At 50.7% G+C, this 18,738-nt stretch overlaps 1 protein-coding gene across 1 annotated transcript in view; it reads left to right on the plus strand.

Moving 5' to 3' along the window:
• Nucleotides 1-466: 466 nt before the first annotated feature.
• The window catches only part of UBASH3B (ubiquitin associated and SH3 domain containing B), a gene marked incomplete at its 5' end in the record, with an annotated part of 72,106 nt that continues 53,834 nt past the window's right edge, over nucleotides 467-18,738 (plus strand). The window contains one exon of the mRNA XM_083878122.1: nucleotides 467-594. Within this exon, the coding sequence (XP_083734248.1) occupies nucleotides 467-594 (128 nt within the window). The remainder of the gene's footprint in view (nucleotides 595-18,738) is intronic.

Below are 18,738 nucleotides of genomic sequence, written 5' to 3' on the forward strand. Positions count from 1 at the left end.
TGTTTGGTTGGTTGGTTTTTTTTGCTTCTCCCCTCGCCTTTTTTTTCTTTTTTTAAAAAAAGAAATCCCTTCCCATTTCTCCCTGCCTCTCCCTCTCATCCCCCCCTACCAACCCACAGTGGGGCGGGGGCACCGCGGCCTCATCCCTTCCTTCCCTTCCCTTCCCTTCCCTTCCCTTCCCTTCCCTTCCCTTCCCTTCCCTTCCCTTCCCTTCCCTCCCCTCCCCTCTCTCACTGAGGGCGGTGTCTCTGGGCCTTCCCCTCCCTCCCCTCTCACTGAGGGCGGTGTCTGGGCCCTCTCCTCCCTCCCCGCTCCCTGTGGGCGGTATCTCTGCACTCGGCGGGCCCGTTGCCGTCCCCGGGCCGTGTCCCCAGCCCCGGGCGGGCCGCGGTGTCCCCAGCCCAGCCCTGGCCGTGCATGGCCGTGCGCGGGCGGCGATGGCAGCGCGCTGAGGGCCGGGCCCGCCATGGCTGCCCGGGACGAGCTCTACAGCAGAGTCATCCCCCGGCGGAGCCGCCAGCACCGCGCCGGCACCATCAAACATGGCTCGTCACTGGAGATCCTGCTCTCCATGGGCTTCCCCAAGGCGCGGGCGTAAGTCGCTGCACCCTTGGGGTTTTGTTTTTTTCCTCTTATTTTATTTCGGTTTATATGGAGGAGGGGAGATGGAGAGGGAGAAGCGCTGCTCGGGTTCGCTGCCCCGGGGCCGGGCGCGGGGAGAGAGCCGGGAGTCAGCCCGGGAGAGGCGGGGGTGAGCTCCGGAGACCGGGATCAGCTCCCCGAGAGGGGGATGCTCTGCCGGAGACCGGGATCAGCTCCCCGAGAGGGGGATGCTCTGCTGGAGACCGGGATCAGCTCCCCGAGAGGGGAGAATATTCTTGCCGAAGCGGCCCGGAGCAGGGGGATGCTCTGCCGGGGAGGGGAATGCGCTCCTGGAGAGGGAAATGCTCTCCCAGAGCAGGGGGATGCTCTGCCGGAGAGAGGAGGATGCGCTCCCGGAGAGGGGAGGGCATTCTGCCAGAGCGGCCCGGACAGCGGGGGATGCTCTGCTGGAGGGAGAAATGCCCTCCCGGAGCAGGGGGATGCTGTGCTGGAGAGGAGGGATGCTCTGCTGGAGAGGGGAATGTGTTCCCGGAGCAGGAGGATGCTCTGCCGGGGAGGGGAATGTGTTGCCGGAGAGAGGGGAATGTGTACTCAGAGCAGGGGGGATGCGCTCCTGGAGAGGGGAGGATGCTCTGCTGGAGCGGCCCGGACAGCGGGGGATGCACTCCCAGAGAGGGGAAGATGCTCTGCCGGGGAGGGAAGTGTGCTCCCGGAGAGGGAAATGCCCTCCCGGAGCGGGGGATGCTCTGCCGGGAAGGGAAGTGCTCTCCCGGACCGGACAGGCAGAGATGCTCTCCCAGCAGTGGGCAGTGCTCTTCCGGAGAACGAGTGGATACTCTCCCGGCAGCGGGGAATGCGCTCCCAGAGCCGGGGGATGCGCTGCCGGGGCAACGGCGCGGGGCTCTCCCGAGCTGAGGGGGATACGGGCTGGGGATGCCCTCTGGGAACGGCCCGGACAGCGGGGAATGCTGTCCTGGCAGCCGGGAATGCTCTCCCGGGGCAGGGGATGCTCTCCCGGGGCAGGAGATGCTCTCCCGGGGCAGGGGATGCTCTCAAGGAGCAGAGGGATGCTCTCCCGGGGCAGGGGATGCTCTCCCGGGGCAGGGGATGCTCTCCCGGGGCAGGGGATGCTCTCAAGGAGCAGAGGGATGCTCTCCCGGGGCAGAGGATGCTCTCCCGGGGCAGGGGATGCTCTCTCGGGGCAGGGGATGCTCTCCCAGGGCAGGGGATGCTCTCAAGGAGCAGAGGGATGCTCTCCCGGGGCAGGGGATGCTCTCCCGGGGCAGGGGATGCTCTCAAGGAGCAGAGGGATGCTCTCCCGGGGCAGGGGATGCTCTCCCGGGGCAGGGGATGCTCTCAAGGAGCAGAGGGATGCTCTCCCGGGGCAGGGGATGCTCTCCCGGGGCAGGGGATGCTCTCAAGGAGCAGAGGGATGCTCTCCCGGGGCAGGGGATGCTCTCCCGGGGCAGGGGATGCTCTCCCGGGGCAGGGGATGCTCTCCCGGGGCAGGGGATGCTCTCCCGGAGCAGGGAATGCTCTCCTGGAGCAGGGGATGCTCTCAAGGAGCAGAAGGATGCTCTCCCGGGGCAGGGGATGCTCTCAAGGAGCAGAGGGATGCTCTCCCGGGGCAGGGGATGCTGTAGCACCCGCAGGATGCTCCTCTCACATCCTCCAGCAGCTGGGCAGGAGCTCTGGGCACAGCAGGTCCCATCCCCAACCTCGGGATCACCAGGGAGGGCAGTTTTTGCCGCCCAGACTGAAATTGCTTCTGCTCGGACACCCGGGGGGTTTCTGTTAAGATGTGTAAAGTCACCGTAAAAGCAGCAGAGTGACAGAAGTAAATTTCTATATGTAGCCTGAAGTGGTTCGTTTTCCTCGTCCAATTCATGGCCTGGTGTAACCTCCCTGCCTGTGCTTATGCTTTAAATTAATGCAGCAAATTAATGATAACTGAATGAGGGACAGTGAGTCCTGACGTGGGACTGCTCCTTTTGGGATGCTGATGAAACCAGTGGGGATGGGGATGGTTCCTTCATCTCCCTGAGTTTTCCTTTTGGATACCAATCAGAATTCCAGCCTGTCTTGTGTCACGGTTTTTTATTTTATAAATACAGGCAGGCACATGCAGTTTAGGGGCATATGTTCCTCGTGGATCCGTGGGATTGCACAGATCCACCAGCACATGCAGGAAATCTTATTTCTGTTTTCCACAACGCTGCTTTTGCACTCCTTGTGGCTGTCAGTTATCTACTGACATCAGCCTTTAGACACGGGGAATGCAAATGAAGAGCAGGGCACAGTGGTGACTTCATGCTTAGCTCTGCTGGGAGGAAAGATGGTTGGGAGAAAAGATGTACATCTGGAATAATAATAATAAAAAAATCAGCTCTATGCTATGAATGAAAGTGTTTTTTACCTGCACAACAGTGCCATCAAGGCTGCCTGCCAGCCCTGCTCCTCCCTGCCTCAGGAACTGTGTCTATGGGTCACATTCCTGCCCAAAGAGCACTGACATCTGTTCAAAGGCACTCGGAGCTTCAGCAGGCACACCAGAGAAGGTTAAACACAGGGAGCGAGCCAGAAAAATGGGCAAAATACCCTCAAATGTAAAAAGTACCTACTGGAAATGCAGCCAGGCGGATGGGTAAGGATGTCTTGGTATGGAATTCAGGATAACCTTGTGTGACAACTCAAGAGAGAAGGTTAAACACAGGAAGCAAGCCAGAAAAATGGCAAAATACCCTTAAATGTAAAAAGTACTTAATGGAAATGCAGCCAGGCAGGTGGGTAAAGCTGTCTTCTGTTGAGTTCAATATAACCCTGTGTGAAAACTCAGCAGAGCAGAGAAGGTTAAACACAAGGAGCAAACCATAAAAATAGGCAAAATGTCCCTAAATGTAAAAAGTACCTATAGGAAATGCAGCCAGGCAGGTGGGTAAGGCTGTCTTGATATTGAGTTCAATATAACCCCGTGTGAAAACTCAGCAGAGCAGAGAAGGTTAAAAACAAGAAGCAAAATAGGGAAAATGTCCCTAAATGCAAGAAGTACCTATAGAAAATGCAGCCAGGCAGGTGGGTAAGGCTGTCTTGGTATGGAATTCAGAATAACCCTGTGTGACAACTCAACAGAGAAGGTTAAACACAAGGAGCAAGCCAGAAAAATGGGCAAAATTGCAAGAAGTACCTATGGAAATGCAGCCAGGCAGGTGGGCAAAGCTGATCTGAGTTCAGGATAACCCTGTGTGACAACTCAGCTCTGCTGGGACAGGCACCACTCACCCCATCTGAAGGAGCCATGAGTGTCCCTGTTCCACCCTGCTGGAAATGCTGCAAATAATTCATCATTCAAATTCAGACAAGACACAAACAGGAAATAAACCAAGTAAACACTAAGTAGTGCCACCAAGGGTGGGATGTGGATGGAACACAGGTTTGGGAGCTTGAGAGAAAGGAAAAAAAAAAAAAAAAAAAACTAGCAAAAAGATGAAGAGAATTCCCTAAAGGTCCAGAGGATGCTTTTTAACTCTCTGTGAGTGGGAATGAGAACATCAAGATGCCAGCAAGGTAAAAAACATCCTCTCCCTGCCAGAGATGGAGAAATAACCTTAAAACCCTTGTGGGTTTTCCCTGCAAAACTCTCCCACCTCCGTCTCCTGCCTCAAAGCCCCAGTTCCAGCAGGAGCCAGGGAATTCAGTGAATCAGGATTTCAGTTCTGTGCACACAAAACACGAGCCAGGCTGGTACTTAAAAGTGGTGGTGACCATCTGTTTGGGTGGTTTATGCAAAACAAACCTCCGAGTTGTCAGACAAGTCTGTCAGGCATGTCACCAAACCCCCTGGCTGCTGCCACAGAGCCCTCCTGGCTCTTGGGGGGCTGTTTGGGGCAGGGTTCAGAGAGCACCAGGGTCACAGGCACAGGGCTGGGCTGGAATCACAATTTCCAGGGTGGGATTGAGGAGTGAGATCCCAGGGTGAACCCTCATTGCCTGGTTTTCAGCTTTACCCTGAATAGATATTATGTTATTAAAATTACGTGTTAAAATAATCCAAGGTGAAAGGCTGAGTGTGATTTCCAGGTGTTGCTGGATGGTTCAGTGAGGGGAGAAATTGGGCTGAGCCAGGCAGGAACCAAGAGAGGATGTCAGGGAGCAAAAGCAAAACTGCCATGGACCTTGGGGGTCACACCAAGGGGGTCTAAAAAAGCCTCGATTTGTCCATCCTACAGGTGGGTTATGGGGGATTAGGGATGAGGGGCCCATCAAGGGATGTGTCCTTCCTGTCTGAGCTGAGACACCCCTGAAATCCCTGGCTCTGCACCAGTGTCACTGTCCCACAGCTCACACCCAGACCTTGGAGCTTCTCCCTGTTGTCCCCTCTAAAGAATTTTTTTGGCCCAAATCCTTCTATTTTCCTTCTTCAGCACCAGCTTCAGTCCAGGGCTCCTCTGAATCCCAGGGTGATGTTGAAACCACTGCTGGGAGCTTTTACCCTTCAGTGTCATCCCTCTGAAGCAGCACCACGAGCTGCTGTTCCTGTGCCAGCACAGGGCCATTATTGTTATTATTTTATTCTGCAATTAGCCCATTAGATTACGTACTGTCTGCCCCCACAGGCTGTCCCCAGGCCCAGCAGACTCTGGTTGGAGCAAGCAAGGAAGGCAAAGGTGATGTTAAAATTCCCATTTTGCAATTTGGGCACCAAGAAAAACATTTCACACGAAGGTCTCATCAACCCCCCAGTGCTTCAATGCCCTAAAGACAACAAAAGGATTCCTCCAGGAAGAGATTTGATGCAATTATTATTTCCCAGTTGCTCTAAGATATTATTTATCATCTTGTTATGAACCTCCCATCAGTGGTTCCACCTAATTGTCTCCCAATCTGCTTGCCAGCACCTCTCAGTGTTGTTTATAATCCCTGTAGATCCCTGAGAGGAGAGAGAAGAAAAGCACAAAGTCATTTACAGGCCATCAAAACCACAGGGGATCACTTAAAACTCCTGGGCATGTAGAAGCAATTAAAAAAAAAATCCATAATGTGTCTATAAAAGGCTAAAATTGAAAAAAAAAAATATTAGTGATGGACTGCAGTTTCATTCAGGATGAAAGAAGACCTTTGACCAGACTTGAATTAATGAAACTTGTTTATCCTTCACAGTGCAGAAATCAATGTGGCTCCTGAATCTGCACGTTTTTAAAAGTTTCATGTCAGCCTTTAAACTCGTCTGAAACCAGAGGAGTTTATTTTATTTCCACAAAAGCAAAGCTCTTTATTTATCCTCAAAACTAGAAAGTCAAAATTTCAGCATGAGAGGAAAAAAAATTAAAAATAATCCTTCTTTCTTTGTTTTAATTCTGGGTTCATATATGTGCATGGAAATAAAAATGTATAAAATTTAAGATGTTTCAGTTGCTGCACACAACTCTGAGCTGATTTTTCAGAAGAGATCCAGGCCTAAGAAAATGAAGATAATTCCCTGGTCCCTGCCATTACCCAGGCTGGGGAAATCACTGCCCAGAACCAGAACACTTAAATTAGAGATATTGTGCCTTTTTTCTGTCACTGTGCTGTCTGTGATAAGCAGAAGAGACGACACAGGTGGCAAAGCTTTCCAGCACTACATGGATGTTCCTTCCCCTCCTGTGGGCCTGGAAAAGGCTTTAACTCTGTGCTCATGGCCTGGGGAGGAATTAATTCTCCTGGACCTGGAGAAAACCTGCCTGACTTGGATTTGCCTTCTCAGAAACGACGAGAATTTACGAGTATTAAAGGTTCCATTATTTACAAGTATTAAAGGTTTCATTATTGTCGAAGGAACGAAGCTGAAATGCAGTTTACAAACACCAAAAGCTGCTGTGGTGTTTTGAGAGGGATTTCAGCCTGCTAAGACATGTTTTGCTTAGTAACAGACTTAGCAACATCTCGGGATTTCAAGCCCAGCAAGGCTGGGAGTCGCTTCTTCCTCTGGATTTGGGAAATTATTGCATGGCAGCAAAATCATTGTCAGTTTTCAAGAGGTTTCCTTTCCTTCACGGCTTTGCCTTCAGGGTATTTATTTTCTGCAAATGCTCCTGGCTGAAATTCATCCTGCTGCAAAGAGCCAGCCCCAAAACAGCCCCATTTGAAGGATTTTCCTGATTCCCAGTGCCTGGTGCTGGCCCAGGGCAAGGAGGGAAAGCACATCCCAGGGGAAGAAATCTTGCTGGAAGCAGCAGCTTGGGAGGCTCCGTTTGAAAGGGATTTCCAAGTTTAGCAGCACTGGAGGAAATCATGAAGTCTTGAATGGAAAATCCAGATGTTGCAGCCACAAGGGCTTAGGGAAAAGCTTCCCCTAAAGCTGATCACTCCAGACAGAGCTGTGGATTGTGTGGCAGAGCAAAACACTTTCATTTCCAGCCCTGCCCGTGGATATTTGGGTTCCCAAGGGGAGGGTTTGGGACCTGTTCCCAAATGGTGACAGAGAGAGAAGTTCTGGAGGGGCTCCTTTGGGAAGGCTTTGGTTCCCTGTACTCAGCTCTCAGTGGGGTTTACATCAGGGTTTAGGGGATGGGATTGGAGCTCTGAACTGCTCTGGGTTGTGTGTTATAGTCCTGGGTTCCCTGTACTCAGCTCTCAGTGGGGTTTACATCAGAATTTAGGGGATGGGATTGGAGCAGTCTGAGCTCTGAACTGCTCTGGTTTGTGTGTTGCAATTTCTGGACCAGTTCTGAGGCCTGGGGTCCCTCACTCAGCTCTCAGTGGGGTTTAGGGATGAGATTGGAACAGTCTGAGCTCTGAACTGCTCTGATTTGGGAATTGCAGTTCCTGGGTCAGCTCTGAGGCCTGGGTTCTCTGCTCTCAGCTCATGTTGGGGTTTAGGGGATGGGACTGGAGCTCTGAACTGCTCTGGTTTGGGATTTGCAGTTCCTGGGTCAGCTCTGAAGCTCAGAGCAGTTCTGTGCTGGAGGGGACCCAGCAGCTCTACAGGACAGGCACTGTGAGATGAGGCAGCAGCTGCCAGGCAGGTGCTCTGGAGGAAATCTTCAGAAAATCCAGTTGGAGCTCAGTCCTGTGCCTGCTCTGCACATGGATTTTATTTTTTTTTTTTTTTTCCATTGGCTGTGCTGCAGATTTCTGCTGTGGGACTGAGCTGATTCCTGCAGGAGTCAGGTTGTTCCAGTGTGTTTGGGCTGGGGGGATCTCCATGAGACAGTTCCTCACTTTAAAGATCCAAACTGATAAACCACAAAGAGCTCTTTATTTCCACAGTGTACTCTGAAAACTGAGTCACAGAGAGGCTGAGATATCAAATCTATGGCCAGGCTGATACTTGCACCTGAATCTGTAGAGTTTCAGTCCATTCAGGACAAGACTTGAACAACAATTTCCATGACATGGTACAACACTTTCAGAGGGAGGGACACCTCTTATCTCCTCAGCAAAAGAGTCCTTCCTGTGATAAGATCACACTGTAAACTGATAAGGGCAGCAGCAGTGCTTGGTGTTACCTGGTGGTTCAGGATGCTGGACACAGAAGTGCCATTTGTCGAAGGGACACAGAAGTGCCATTAATGAAAGGGACACAGAAATGCCATTAATCAAAGCTGACAATCAGATATTCCAGGCTGATATCCACAGAGAAAACATTTCTGCCACAAACATCGAGGAAAGGGTTTAAGGACAGAGCAGCCCTGCACAAAGATTGCCCAGCCAAGGTCAGGGAGCCCCTGCAGGACTGGCTGGCCCAGAGAAGGAGCTGCTGGTGTGTGTTCAGGGAGAAGAACAAAGAGCAAACTCCTCTTTGCACACCCCACTCTGCACTGGGAGCTCGTGTTGGAGAGTTTGAGCATCATTCCCTGGGTGGCTGAGATGGGCTTTTCAAGGCTCTCTGGCTTTGGCAAACGCTGACAGAGATGTCACAGAGTTTCCTGGTCCCTGAGCACTTGGTTTGTTTTGCTATTAAAATGACATGGTGACAAGAAAACATTTCCTTGGGCTTCCGTCCCTCTGATGATTTCCTTGTCCGGGAGCCAAGGTCCTGAACTTGATCCTGCCCTCTGCTCTGGGAAGGAGAGGAGCTCAGAGAGTGCAGCCCAGACCTCACATATCACTGAGGGAGCCTGAAAAACTGCTCTGTTCTTCTGTGTCCAAGCCTCTGGCAGTCAGAAACTCCATCCTCAGGACACAACTCCTCTTTCAAGCTTTTTATCAGCTCCGAGGGAAACAGATCCCAGTGTTATCTTTTCTGTCCCTTTTCTTTCTCTTCACTTATCTCCAGGCCTGTCAGGAGCCAGTTCAAATGCACTGATGAGATGTTCAAGACAAAGAGTGGCCAGGAGGAGCTCAGGATTTCAAGATTTGAATGGAGCTCTGTTGGCATTAAATGCTGATTCTCCTTCCCCCTTGGGCTGTTTCCTGCAGAATTGTGCCCCTTGTAAAGCCCTTGGGTTGTTTCCTGCAGAATTCTGCCTCTTCCAAACCCCTTGGGTTGTTTCCTACAGAATTCTACCCCTTGTAAGGCCCTTGGGTTGTTTCCTACAGAATTCTGCCCTTGTAAAACCCTCTGGAAGTTCCTCCCTGGATTTTTGCTGCCACTTCCCTATGGAGCAGCCTGTGCTCAGGAGAATCTGCAAGCCCTAAGACTGGCAGAAGTCAGAGGGGAATTCCATTCTTTGAAAGATCATGAGAAAAAAAAAAAAAAGAAATTAAAAACCCCCTAAAAACGTGGTGGTTTTAAATATCAAGTGCTAACCCTGCTGGCTCCTTTTGTGGTTTTAAGTCACTTTTGAGAGGGAATTTGGACTCTCAGGTTTTGCTCAGAGTCAAAAACACTGCCCTGGGTTTTTAAACTAAGAGCTGATCGTGGATTCCCAGCATGTGCTGTGCAAGTGCAGAAAGAATAGAGACATCCGTGTGTGTGTCTGTGCTGCACCAGGCTAATTATCCTCAACAAGCAGAGTCATCAAAGGAGCTGTTCCAGCAGCTGCCAGGGTTTGGGTTCCAGCTCCAGGGCTCTCTGCAGCCTCTGTGCTCCACCAGGGGCTGGGCTGCTCAGCCCCTCTGGAAATACACCCAAACAGAAAAGTCCCAGGGTTTTTTTCTGTCCCTACCAAGTCCTGGTTGTGCACAAAGGCTGAGGATGGAGAGCAGTGAAAAGGAGGGGAAAAAAAACCCTAAAAAACCAAACTTAAAAAAAAAAAAAAAAAAAAAAAAAAAAAAAAAAAAAAAACCACCACGATGTGACCATTTTGTGCCCATTTTGGGTCCACCTTGGGTGTAGCCCTGCCCAGGCTCTTGTCCTGCCCAAGGTGAACCCTAAAGGCCTTTCAATAAATCTCTACTTTATTCTCCAGCTCTGCCCAGTCCCTGTTCCAGCTCAGCCTGCCCAAGGCTTCACCATCCCCCTGTACATTTATCAAACACAACCCAAGTGCCACTTTCCACCCTTTCATGGGGTATTGCTGATGCTGTGCCCTCCATGGCTGTTAATTAATCATTTGGGGCTGCTGACTGTGACATCATTTGCCAGTGTAGAGCTGGGGGTGTTTTAAGGAGATTTCTCAACTCCTGATGTGTAAAAAATGACTATATTCTTTCCCTTGTGCTCAACAAAACGCAGTGAGTTCCTCCACGACTCATCCCATTAAAGGGCTAATTCAGCCCAGCCCCTCAGCACATTCTGCAGTGCCTGAGACCAAGAATGTCCCCAACATTCCCACCCAAACAGGCATTAAATGGCACTGGAGAGACCTGAAATAAATGAGCTGGTGCAGCTCTTCTTTTCTTTCTGAGCTGTTCCCCATTTCACCCAGAGCCATTTGCAGTTTCGTGATGCAAATTTGAAGCCCTGAGCTGGTGCAGAGATGAAACCCCTGTGATGATTTTCCCCTCCCTGTGAGCAGACACCTGATTTTTGTGTCCCCCAGCCCCGTTGTGCAGGGAGGAAAGGCAAACATCCTCCCTGCTGCAGGAGCTGACACTAAAGAGGAGCCAGAAAAAGCCTCCAGAGGGGAGGATGGGGAGAAGGAAGGAAGCAGCCAGGCCCTGATCCCATCATTGCCTCCAAAATCCCTTTTTTTCCCCAGTGGTTACAGCCAGTTAAACCCACAGCTGCACGAGGAACAGCTACTCCCAGCTGAGCACCATTCCCATTTTACAGACAGAAAAATGCAGCCTGAGACAATCCATGGAGGCTCCTGATGCCAGAGAGAGCACCTTAATTAACATTTGCCATCCACTGGAGACCAAGGGCTCTCCACAAGTGCAGCTCTAAGTGGTGTCAATGGTGTCCTGCTCCCTTGTCCCGCAATTATATTGGATTTCTGCCTCACAATCGATATTTCCCTCGGAGAGGAGCTGCCAAGCCCCAGTGAGTGTCAGATCACAATTTATTAGCCAGGGATCAGCCACTTCTCCCAGGCTCCATTCAGAGAAATCTCCAGCTAACCCAGATTTGGTGCTTGGTTCACAGTCACAGCACTCCACGGGCAGCAGGAGCAAGCCTGGGAGTGAATGGAGTTTACAGCTGCACCTTACAAATCACATTTCTGCTCCTTTTCCTCTCTCTCCATCGCTGTGTCATAAATACATTGATGCTCTGAGAGGCAAAGCCTTCCAGCAGTGTAAATCAGCCCAGCCCCATTTCCTTTGTGGGAGCAATAATAACACACAGCAGCTGAGCATCTTCCCCAGAAATAACCCGACTTTTATTGCCAGCAAAGTTCCCTTCAGAGAAATGGGCATTTTATACTACTCAGGGAATGAAAAAAAAAAAAAAAAAAAAAAAGTCAGCACCAAAGCCTCTGGGAAGGAGGATAAAAACCTCAGGTGTTTTACAGCACTTTGTGTATTGGGACAGTGGAGTGTTTTATAAATAGTGACTCCAGCTCTCTGCCTGCAGCTGGGGGACACAGTCCTGCTTGTCCAGGCAGAACCCTGATTATTTGGCTCTCAAATTCATCAGAGGTTGAGTCAGGAGGGACCCCACACTGTGGAGGGGCACAGAGAGGGTGATTCTGCCTTCCAGGACACCATAAACACAGGGGGATCCCTCCCCTGCCCTGCTCAGCCCCCAGTTCATCCCTGTCTTGGGGCCTGTGTGGGCTGAGCTGCACAGCCAGAGCCCCTCACACCAACCTGGAAGCTGCTGCCTGGGGGGATTGCAAAGTGCTGCTTGGATTTGGTGACAAAGAGTGTGATTTGCAGGGGGGAAAATGACCTGCTGCCCCTGGAATTTCCTGGTTTCTCAATTTTTTACTGGCATGGAAAGGTGAGCCTTCATTTCATCACCCAGATTCCCAAAGAAGCTGCTGTCACAGAGAGGATTTAACTCCCTGCAAACACCCTGGCTTTGGGGATCTTTCCCATTTTCCTGCCCCAAAGTTGCTCATCCTCCCTTAGATCAAAAGCCTTTCAGCCCCTGGGGATTGCAGGGAGGGAAGGATGATTCCAGGGAAGGAAGGATGATGCAGAAATCACATATTCCTGCTAAAATTTACCAGTTTTATTGGCACAGCCCGTGACTCCTCTGGAAGTGCATCCCACATGGAGGAATTTGTGCATCATCACCCTGTGCTCCTCCAAGATCTTTCCCATCTTCCTCCCCTTCCTGCCCCAAAGCTGCTCATCCTCCCTTAGATCAAAACCCTTTCAGCCCCTGGGGAATTGCAGGGAAGGAAGGATGATTCCAGGGAAGAAAGGATGATTCCAGGGAGGGAAAGATGATTCCAGGGAAGGAAGGATGATGCAGAAATCACATATTCCTGCTAAAATTTACCAGCTTTTGCTGGCACAGCCCGTGACTCCTCTGGAAGTGCATCCCATGTAGAGGAACTTGTGCATCATCACCCTGTGCTCCTCACCCTGGCTGTGTCCTGGCAGGTTCCTGCTGTGACTCAGCCTGACCAAGGGCACAGGGACCTGCTGAGATCCTTTCCTTCTCCTCCTGGGCAGCTCCAGGGGAGCAGCTGCTGATTTCTCTGCTGGTTCTGGGTGTTCAGAGAGGCCCATCTGCTGCAGAGGGCAGGGCCGAGGCTGCCCCTGGGGGAAAAATAAAGATTATTTCACAGAAATGTGTCATCCCCAAAGGAGCCTGAGGCCAGGGCTAGGTTTGGGAGCAAATTCTGGGATCACAGAGCATGGGAACAGGATTGCCGTGCCTTAATATCCCCTCCCTCAGCTCACAAATGGAGATAAAATCCTCCTTGGAGCTGCTGCCACTGCTGCTTTCCAGGAGGTCTCATGGAGCTTCCCTGCATGACAGCTCAGGAATTTTACATATTTACTGTTTTGGGGGAGAAGGATGGCAGAGATGTCACAGCCAGGGGGGCTGTGCAGGCTTGGGGAGGGATGAGAGCAGGGAGTGCCACAGCACCCAAACCCAGCACCCCAAACCCTCTCATAATTCTATGGGAGTGGGGAGGACACTCACAGGGGCTGTTTTAGCCTTTCTGACAGCAAAAAAGTCACTTGAAAACCTTCTCAGAGCTCACAGGAAGCTGAAATGAATGACACAAGTGAGCCACCAGCCCAGAGGAAGCATCTTCCTTGGTCCTTGGAGCCACAGCAGCTCCAAGGGCAGGGTCTGCCTGGTTTGGGCTTCAGGAGGGCAATAACTCCCTGTGTCACAGGTATTCTGGAGGATGAATTCATCAAAGATGGATTTTTGGCTTCAGGAGTGCAGTAACTCCTTGTGTCACAGATATTCTGGAGAATTAATCCATCAAAGATGGATTTTCACTTCAGTAACTCCCTCTGTCACAGGTATTCTGGAGGACAAATCCATCAAAGATGGATTTTGGCTTCAGGAGCGCAGTAACCTCCTGTCTCACATGTATTCTAGAGGATTGAATCCATTAGAGATGGATTTTGGCTTCAGTAACTCCCTGTGTCACAGGTATTCTGGAGGATGAATCCATCAAAGATGGAATTTGGCTTCAGGAGTGCAGTAACTCCCTGTGTCACAGGTATTCTGGAGCATGAATCCATCAAAGATGGAATTTGGCTTCAGGAGTGCAGTAACTCCCTGTGTCACAGGTATTCTGGAGCATGAATCCATCAAAGATGGAATTTGGCTTCAGGAGTGCAGTAACTCCCTGTCTCACACATGTTCTGGAGGATGAATCCATCAAAGATGTGAGCTGTGACACTGATGGGGCACAGGAGTTGTGTCTGGACCACACAAAAGGGCAGCATTCCCCTTTGGATCACCAAAAGCCAAAAAAAAAATCCCCTAAAAGTCTTACTTAGCAGCACAGGGGAGGAAGTTGTGTGCTGGGGTTTGGGTTTGCTCACTGGAAGGAACTAATGATGAAACCTGAGGGCTTTGCTGTGTCTGGAGGCCAAGGCCTTTCTGGAAGCCCAGATTGATGGGCTGGAGGCAGGAGCCACTCTGGGAAATCTTGGCTGAGGGATGCTCAGTGTCTCTGCAAATTAAACACCTCCCTGAGCATGAAAGCGTTTTAAGGGTTTTTTGCCTGAGGACACAAAGAGAGGCTCTGGTAGCAGTTGGTTTGGAGCTGGGTGATTTGGATTTGCCACCAGGCCATAAATAACCTCAAAATGTGCTCTTAGGTGGAAATTAGCTGCTGTTCCAGGCATCCACCTCAACCTTCCACCCACTGGATATTATTTCAATTTCGCTGCAGCACATCCCCAAACCTTGCAGCGCCTTTGATGTGACTCTCATTTCAGTAATGAAATGAAATTTTGTGGTATCTTGGGTCGGGTGAGGAAGGAATCCTTTTTTCCACGCTGCTTTCCCTTCCCCTTGCTTGCAGCACATTAGTTTTGAGTGTCAGGAGCACACAGGCAGTTTATTTGTGGAATCTCTCTCTAATCACTGAAGTATCTGAAGCGGTTGAACGATGTAGATGAGCTTACAAAAATGGGATTGAGTGTTGTGATTAGATAATTGTCCCTTTGCTTCAAGGTATGAGTCAAAGCAGAGACAAGTTTTTTTGGTTGCAGTGGAAACTCCTGAGAGCTGTGGCTTTGCTGGTGGTGCTGGTGGTGAAAAAACAAGCAGGGGATATCAGCAGCATCACAGCCAGGCTTGGGAGGTGCTGAGGGATGTTTGAGGGATCAACATTCCCGTGGTTTTTGAAGTTTAGGGCAAAGTTGGGCAGAGGGAACGCTCCCAGCAGCCACACAGGTCCCCACATGTGGGTCCCACCTCGGGGCAGGAACACAGGATGGGTTTTGGTGCCAACGTGGCAAAGGATCAAAGGTGCTGCTCAGGTTCAAACCCATGAGCAGCTCCCGTGGTGTTCACTGGGGTTGCTCAGCACAGCCTTGGAACAATTTTGGTTTTCAGTGCAGAGCAAGGTGGGAAGGCCAATTTTGGTTTTCAGTGCAGAGCAGGGTGGGAAGGCCAGTTTTGGTTTTCAGTGCAGAGCAAGGTGGGAAGGCCAATTTTGGTTTTCAGCGCAGAGCAGGGTGGGAAGGCCAATTTTGGTTTTCAGTGCAGAGCAAGGTGGGAAGGCCAGTTTTGGTTTTCAGCGCAGAGCAGGGTGGGGCTGTGCTGGGAGTGCCCTGGTGCTGGTGTCACCATGAACTCACAGCCATCCCACACCAGAACTGACCTCAGAACTTTTGGTTATCAGGATCAGCGGCTCGAATTTCATTTCCTCCTGGGCGCTGATCAGGGAGAGTTTTTTCTCTGCTGTGCTGGCGCATCCTGTTTGCTCTGAGATGGGCATTTCCATCCTCTGGCTCTGCTCACTGCCCTCATCCCCTTGTGAAGGAGCAGGGTTTGAGCACAGGCATTGCCCTGGGAGAGCTGGGGCTGTTCTGCCTCCCACGGCGGGGTGAGGAAGGCAGAGAAGCTTCCAGCAGCTTTTTGTGCCATCCCCAGGGTGAGAAGTGTTATCTCCGTCCCCCTCCACAGCGAGGACAGAAGGATTCAGCTTCTGTGTTTCCAAACTGGCTGTCAGTTGTCAGAGCAGGCGGGTGTGAGCTCTGCCAGGTGCATCCCTCCCTCCTGGAGAGCTGAAACAGGAGCATCCAAAATCTGCACCTGCTCGTGCTGAGCTGGGCCTGTCCTCTGGCCAAAGGCAAGAGCACACAGCCTGGGGTGGGAATAGAAATAATAGGAAATATTATTTCTAGAAATAATAGGAATCTATTAATCCATAATTTAGGGTTGTTTTCAGGGGTGATGTGGGGATGGATTTTTAAAAGTGTTCAGGCATCGAGTGATTCCATCCCCTCCTGTTCAGTCCTGGGGATTCTCTCAGCACTGTCTTGGCTGCTCTCACTGCCAAGTCCTGCCCTTTCCTGCCGGCCAGATTTGGCTGCATATCTGAACTGGCTCCTCTTGTACCTGTGGTGTTACATTGCATCTTATAATTCAGGGGGAAAACAAAAAAGACTTCATATTCTACCTCTCTTAGGTATATTCTACCTTGCTTAGGTTAACCTTTCTCTTTCAATGCTGCTGCCCAAGATCATCTCACCACATGGAGGACGTGGCACACAAGAGCTTCCTCTCAAGATGCAGATTGCATTATAGGGGATGAGAGGCAATAATCAAAGGAAGTTCTTCATCCTCGTTATCAGCAGAGCACTTCTGTGTCTGCAGCACAGCCCCTCTCAATTCCCCTCATTAGAGGTGGAGCCTCATCCCTGCTCCCTCTGCACAGCCACAATCACCTTTTTTTTTTTTTCCTTTACCTTTAAACAACTCATTACCAAGCCCAGCCAAAGATGCAGCTCCTCTTTCTCAAAAAATCAATCTCTATCAGAGCTTCCCTTTGTGTGGCCTCATTCAGGAATCCTTCCCTTGGATTCAGCATTGATTTCCCTGCCTGGCTCGTGTGCTGCTGATACCCCAGTGAGCTCCGGGATTGTGATAAGCCTGGCCAGGGGGTTGGCAGCTGCTCAGAAGGCCAGGCTGGGGAAGGGAAGGTGGAAATGTTTGCAGAGGTTGGTGACAATGAGTCTCCTGTGCTGGGGGCTCAGTGGGGTCTGTTGGGGCACGCAGAGAAGGACTTTTAGGTTCTGATTTAAGAAAGAATGCAAACATATATTTACATGCCATTGATCTCAGTGAATGGCACGGACTGAGGTAAAGGAATATTTTGTTTCTGCCTCCCTGAGCAAGCTGAGCACAGCCTGGTTAAGAACAAAGTCATTTCCCCACTCTCAGGATGGTTCCTGAGCAAACACCCAACAAAGCCAGTCCCCCAGCCCTCAGAGCCTGCTGTGTTTGCTGGCACTGCTTAAACTTTGCAGAGAGCACTGAATTACCTTCTGGTTTGGCTTTCAGGAGGCTCCTGACCCCCTGTGAGCGCTCAGCTTGGGGCCACTGTCACCTCAGCAGGCTCCCCGTGCCACGGGACACTTTTGCAGAGCTTTGGGGAGGCAGGAGGAGCAGATGTGGAGGTGCCCATGGCCAGTGTGAGCCCCCAGGGGGGTCGTTCAGCATCACTGGGAACACATGGCCACCTTTCTTCCCCACCACTTAACACTGCCCAGCCGTGCTTGGCCAATGCTAATTTCAATTTCCCTTTCTGAGTGCATTTGTCTTTAATCACGATGTGTGCCAGTAAGTCCCTGGGCTCTTTGTGCAGATATTTTCCCTTTTCAGCCCCTCTGCTTTTGCAGAATCTCCTACCCCCCGTGCTGTGGTGGCTCAGAGCACTGAACACATCCCAGAAACAATCCCTGGCTTGCTTTCCATCCCTTCCCTCTCCCAGGAGCACAGCAGGAAGCTGTTCCTGCTCGGGCCAGGAGGCAAAGGTCAGAGTTGTGGAGCTGTAAATCTGCCAGCAGTGCTTGTTTCTGGGGTCAGCTCTGTGACATCCCTGCTCTGGTTACAGCCCTGCTCTGTGACAGCCCTGCTCTGTGACAGCCCTGCTCTGGTGACAGCCCTGCCCTGTGACATCCCTGCCCTGTGACAGGTGATTTGGCTGCTGGCCCACCTTAGGTGAAAAAATGTTGAAATTCAGGATTTTTCTGTCTTCCTCTCCCTGGCTTTTTATGACACCCTGAAAGGAGAGGAACTATAATTCTCCTCTTGAAGTGTGCAAGTTTTCAAACCGCTCTGACCTTTTGTAAGTCATGTTCTTCTGGTTTCTTGGCTCACTTCTGACTTTTAAGTATCTCCATAACCCCCTACAAGCCACAAGAGAGTGGCAGGAGATAGTGGAGGTCTGTTTTTCCCCCCAAGCCCTGGGATTGGGGTTTTCTCCCTGCTCTGCCTCCCCCCAGTCCCAGGGAAGCTCTCAGCGCCCAGCACTGGGGCACTTTGTCTCCCCTGCACTCCTGAGCCTGGGGAGGGAAAGGAAATGGCTTCTCCCATCCCTGCAGCCCTCCTGCACCTCTCCAGCTCCTCCAGAGCATCCTGAGGCAGCTGAAAATCCGTGTAAACACAGCAGATCTGTAATGCTGAAAATCCCTGAGGTTCCTCAGGGCTGGGAGTTGTAAAAACACACAGAAAATACCTATTTTCTCTGTATATCCAGGCACATGCAGACATTTATCCACACAGTCACAATGATGAATATTTGAAGTTAAGCAGCCATTTGTGGCCAATGTGTGGTTTGGTTTCTTTATTTTTTTCCCCCCGCTCTCTATAGCACAAACCATCAGAATTTAGAAGTAGAAACCATGAGAGCTCGTTGGTTTGGAAAAAAGAACGTGAAGAACTGATGACAAACATCACGTAATAAAACTGAAAAAGTGCATCTTAATCACCCAGTGAATTATCGTGGAGGGGCTGTGGGGTGAGATGATTCAGCCCCGAGGAAATTATGTGCCACTGGAAACACAAACCTGCCCTAAAATGTATTTCTAAGTCTTGCTGACCACACTGGTAGGAGCTTGATGAATAAAATGTCACCTTTGCACGTTTATTAACGTTTCTGTTGGCCAATGCTAATTCAATTTCTCTTTCTGAGTGCATTTGTCTTTAATCACAACGTGTGCCAGTAAGTCCCACCACTCACTGCAGCAGCTTCAAAGAAGTGTTTGCTTCTGGTTTTAAGCACAAAAACTCTCAAGCTCAGATCTCGGGTTGTCTGAATAAAGATCTGCACCAGCTCCAGAGGAAGCCCAAAGCTCCTGAGCTTTTATTTTTGGTGCCTTAAGCCACATGTAGAAGCATCCAAACCTGAGTTCTGGTTCAGCAGAGAGGACTGAGTTTTACTGGTAAAA

This window comes from Zosterops lateralis (assembly GCF_965231275.1).
Source record: "Zosterops lateralis genome assembly, chromosome: 25".
Lineage (NCBI taxonomy): Eukaryota > Metazoa > Chordata > Aves > Passeriformes > Zosteropidae > Zosterops > Zosterops lateralis.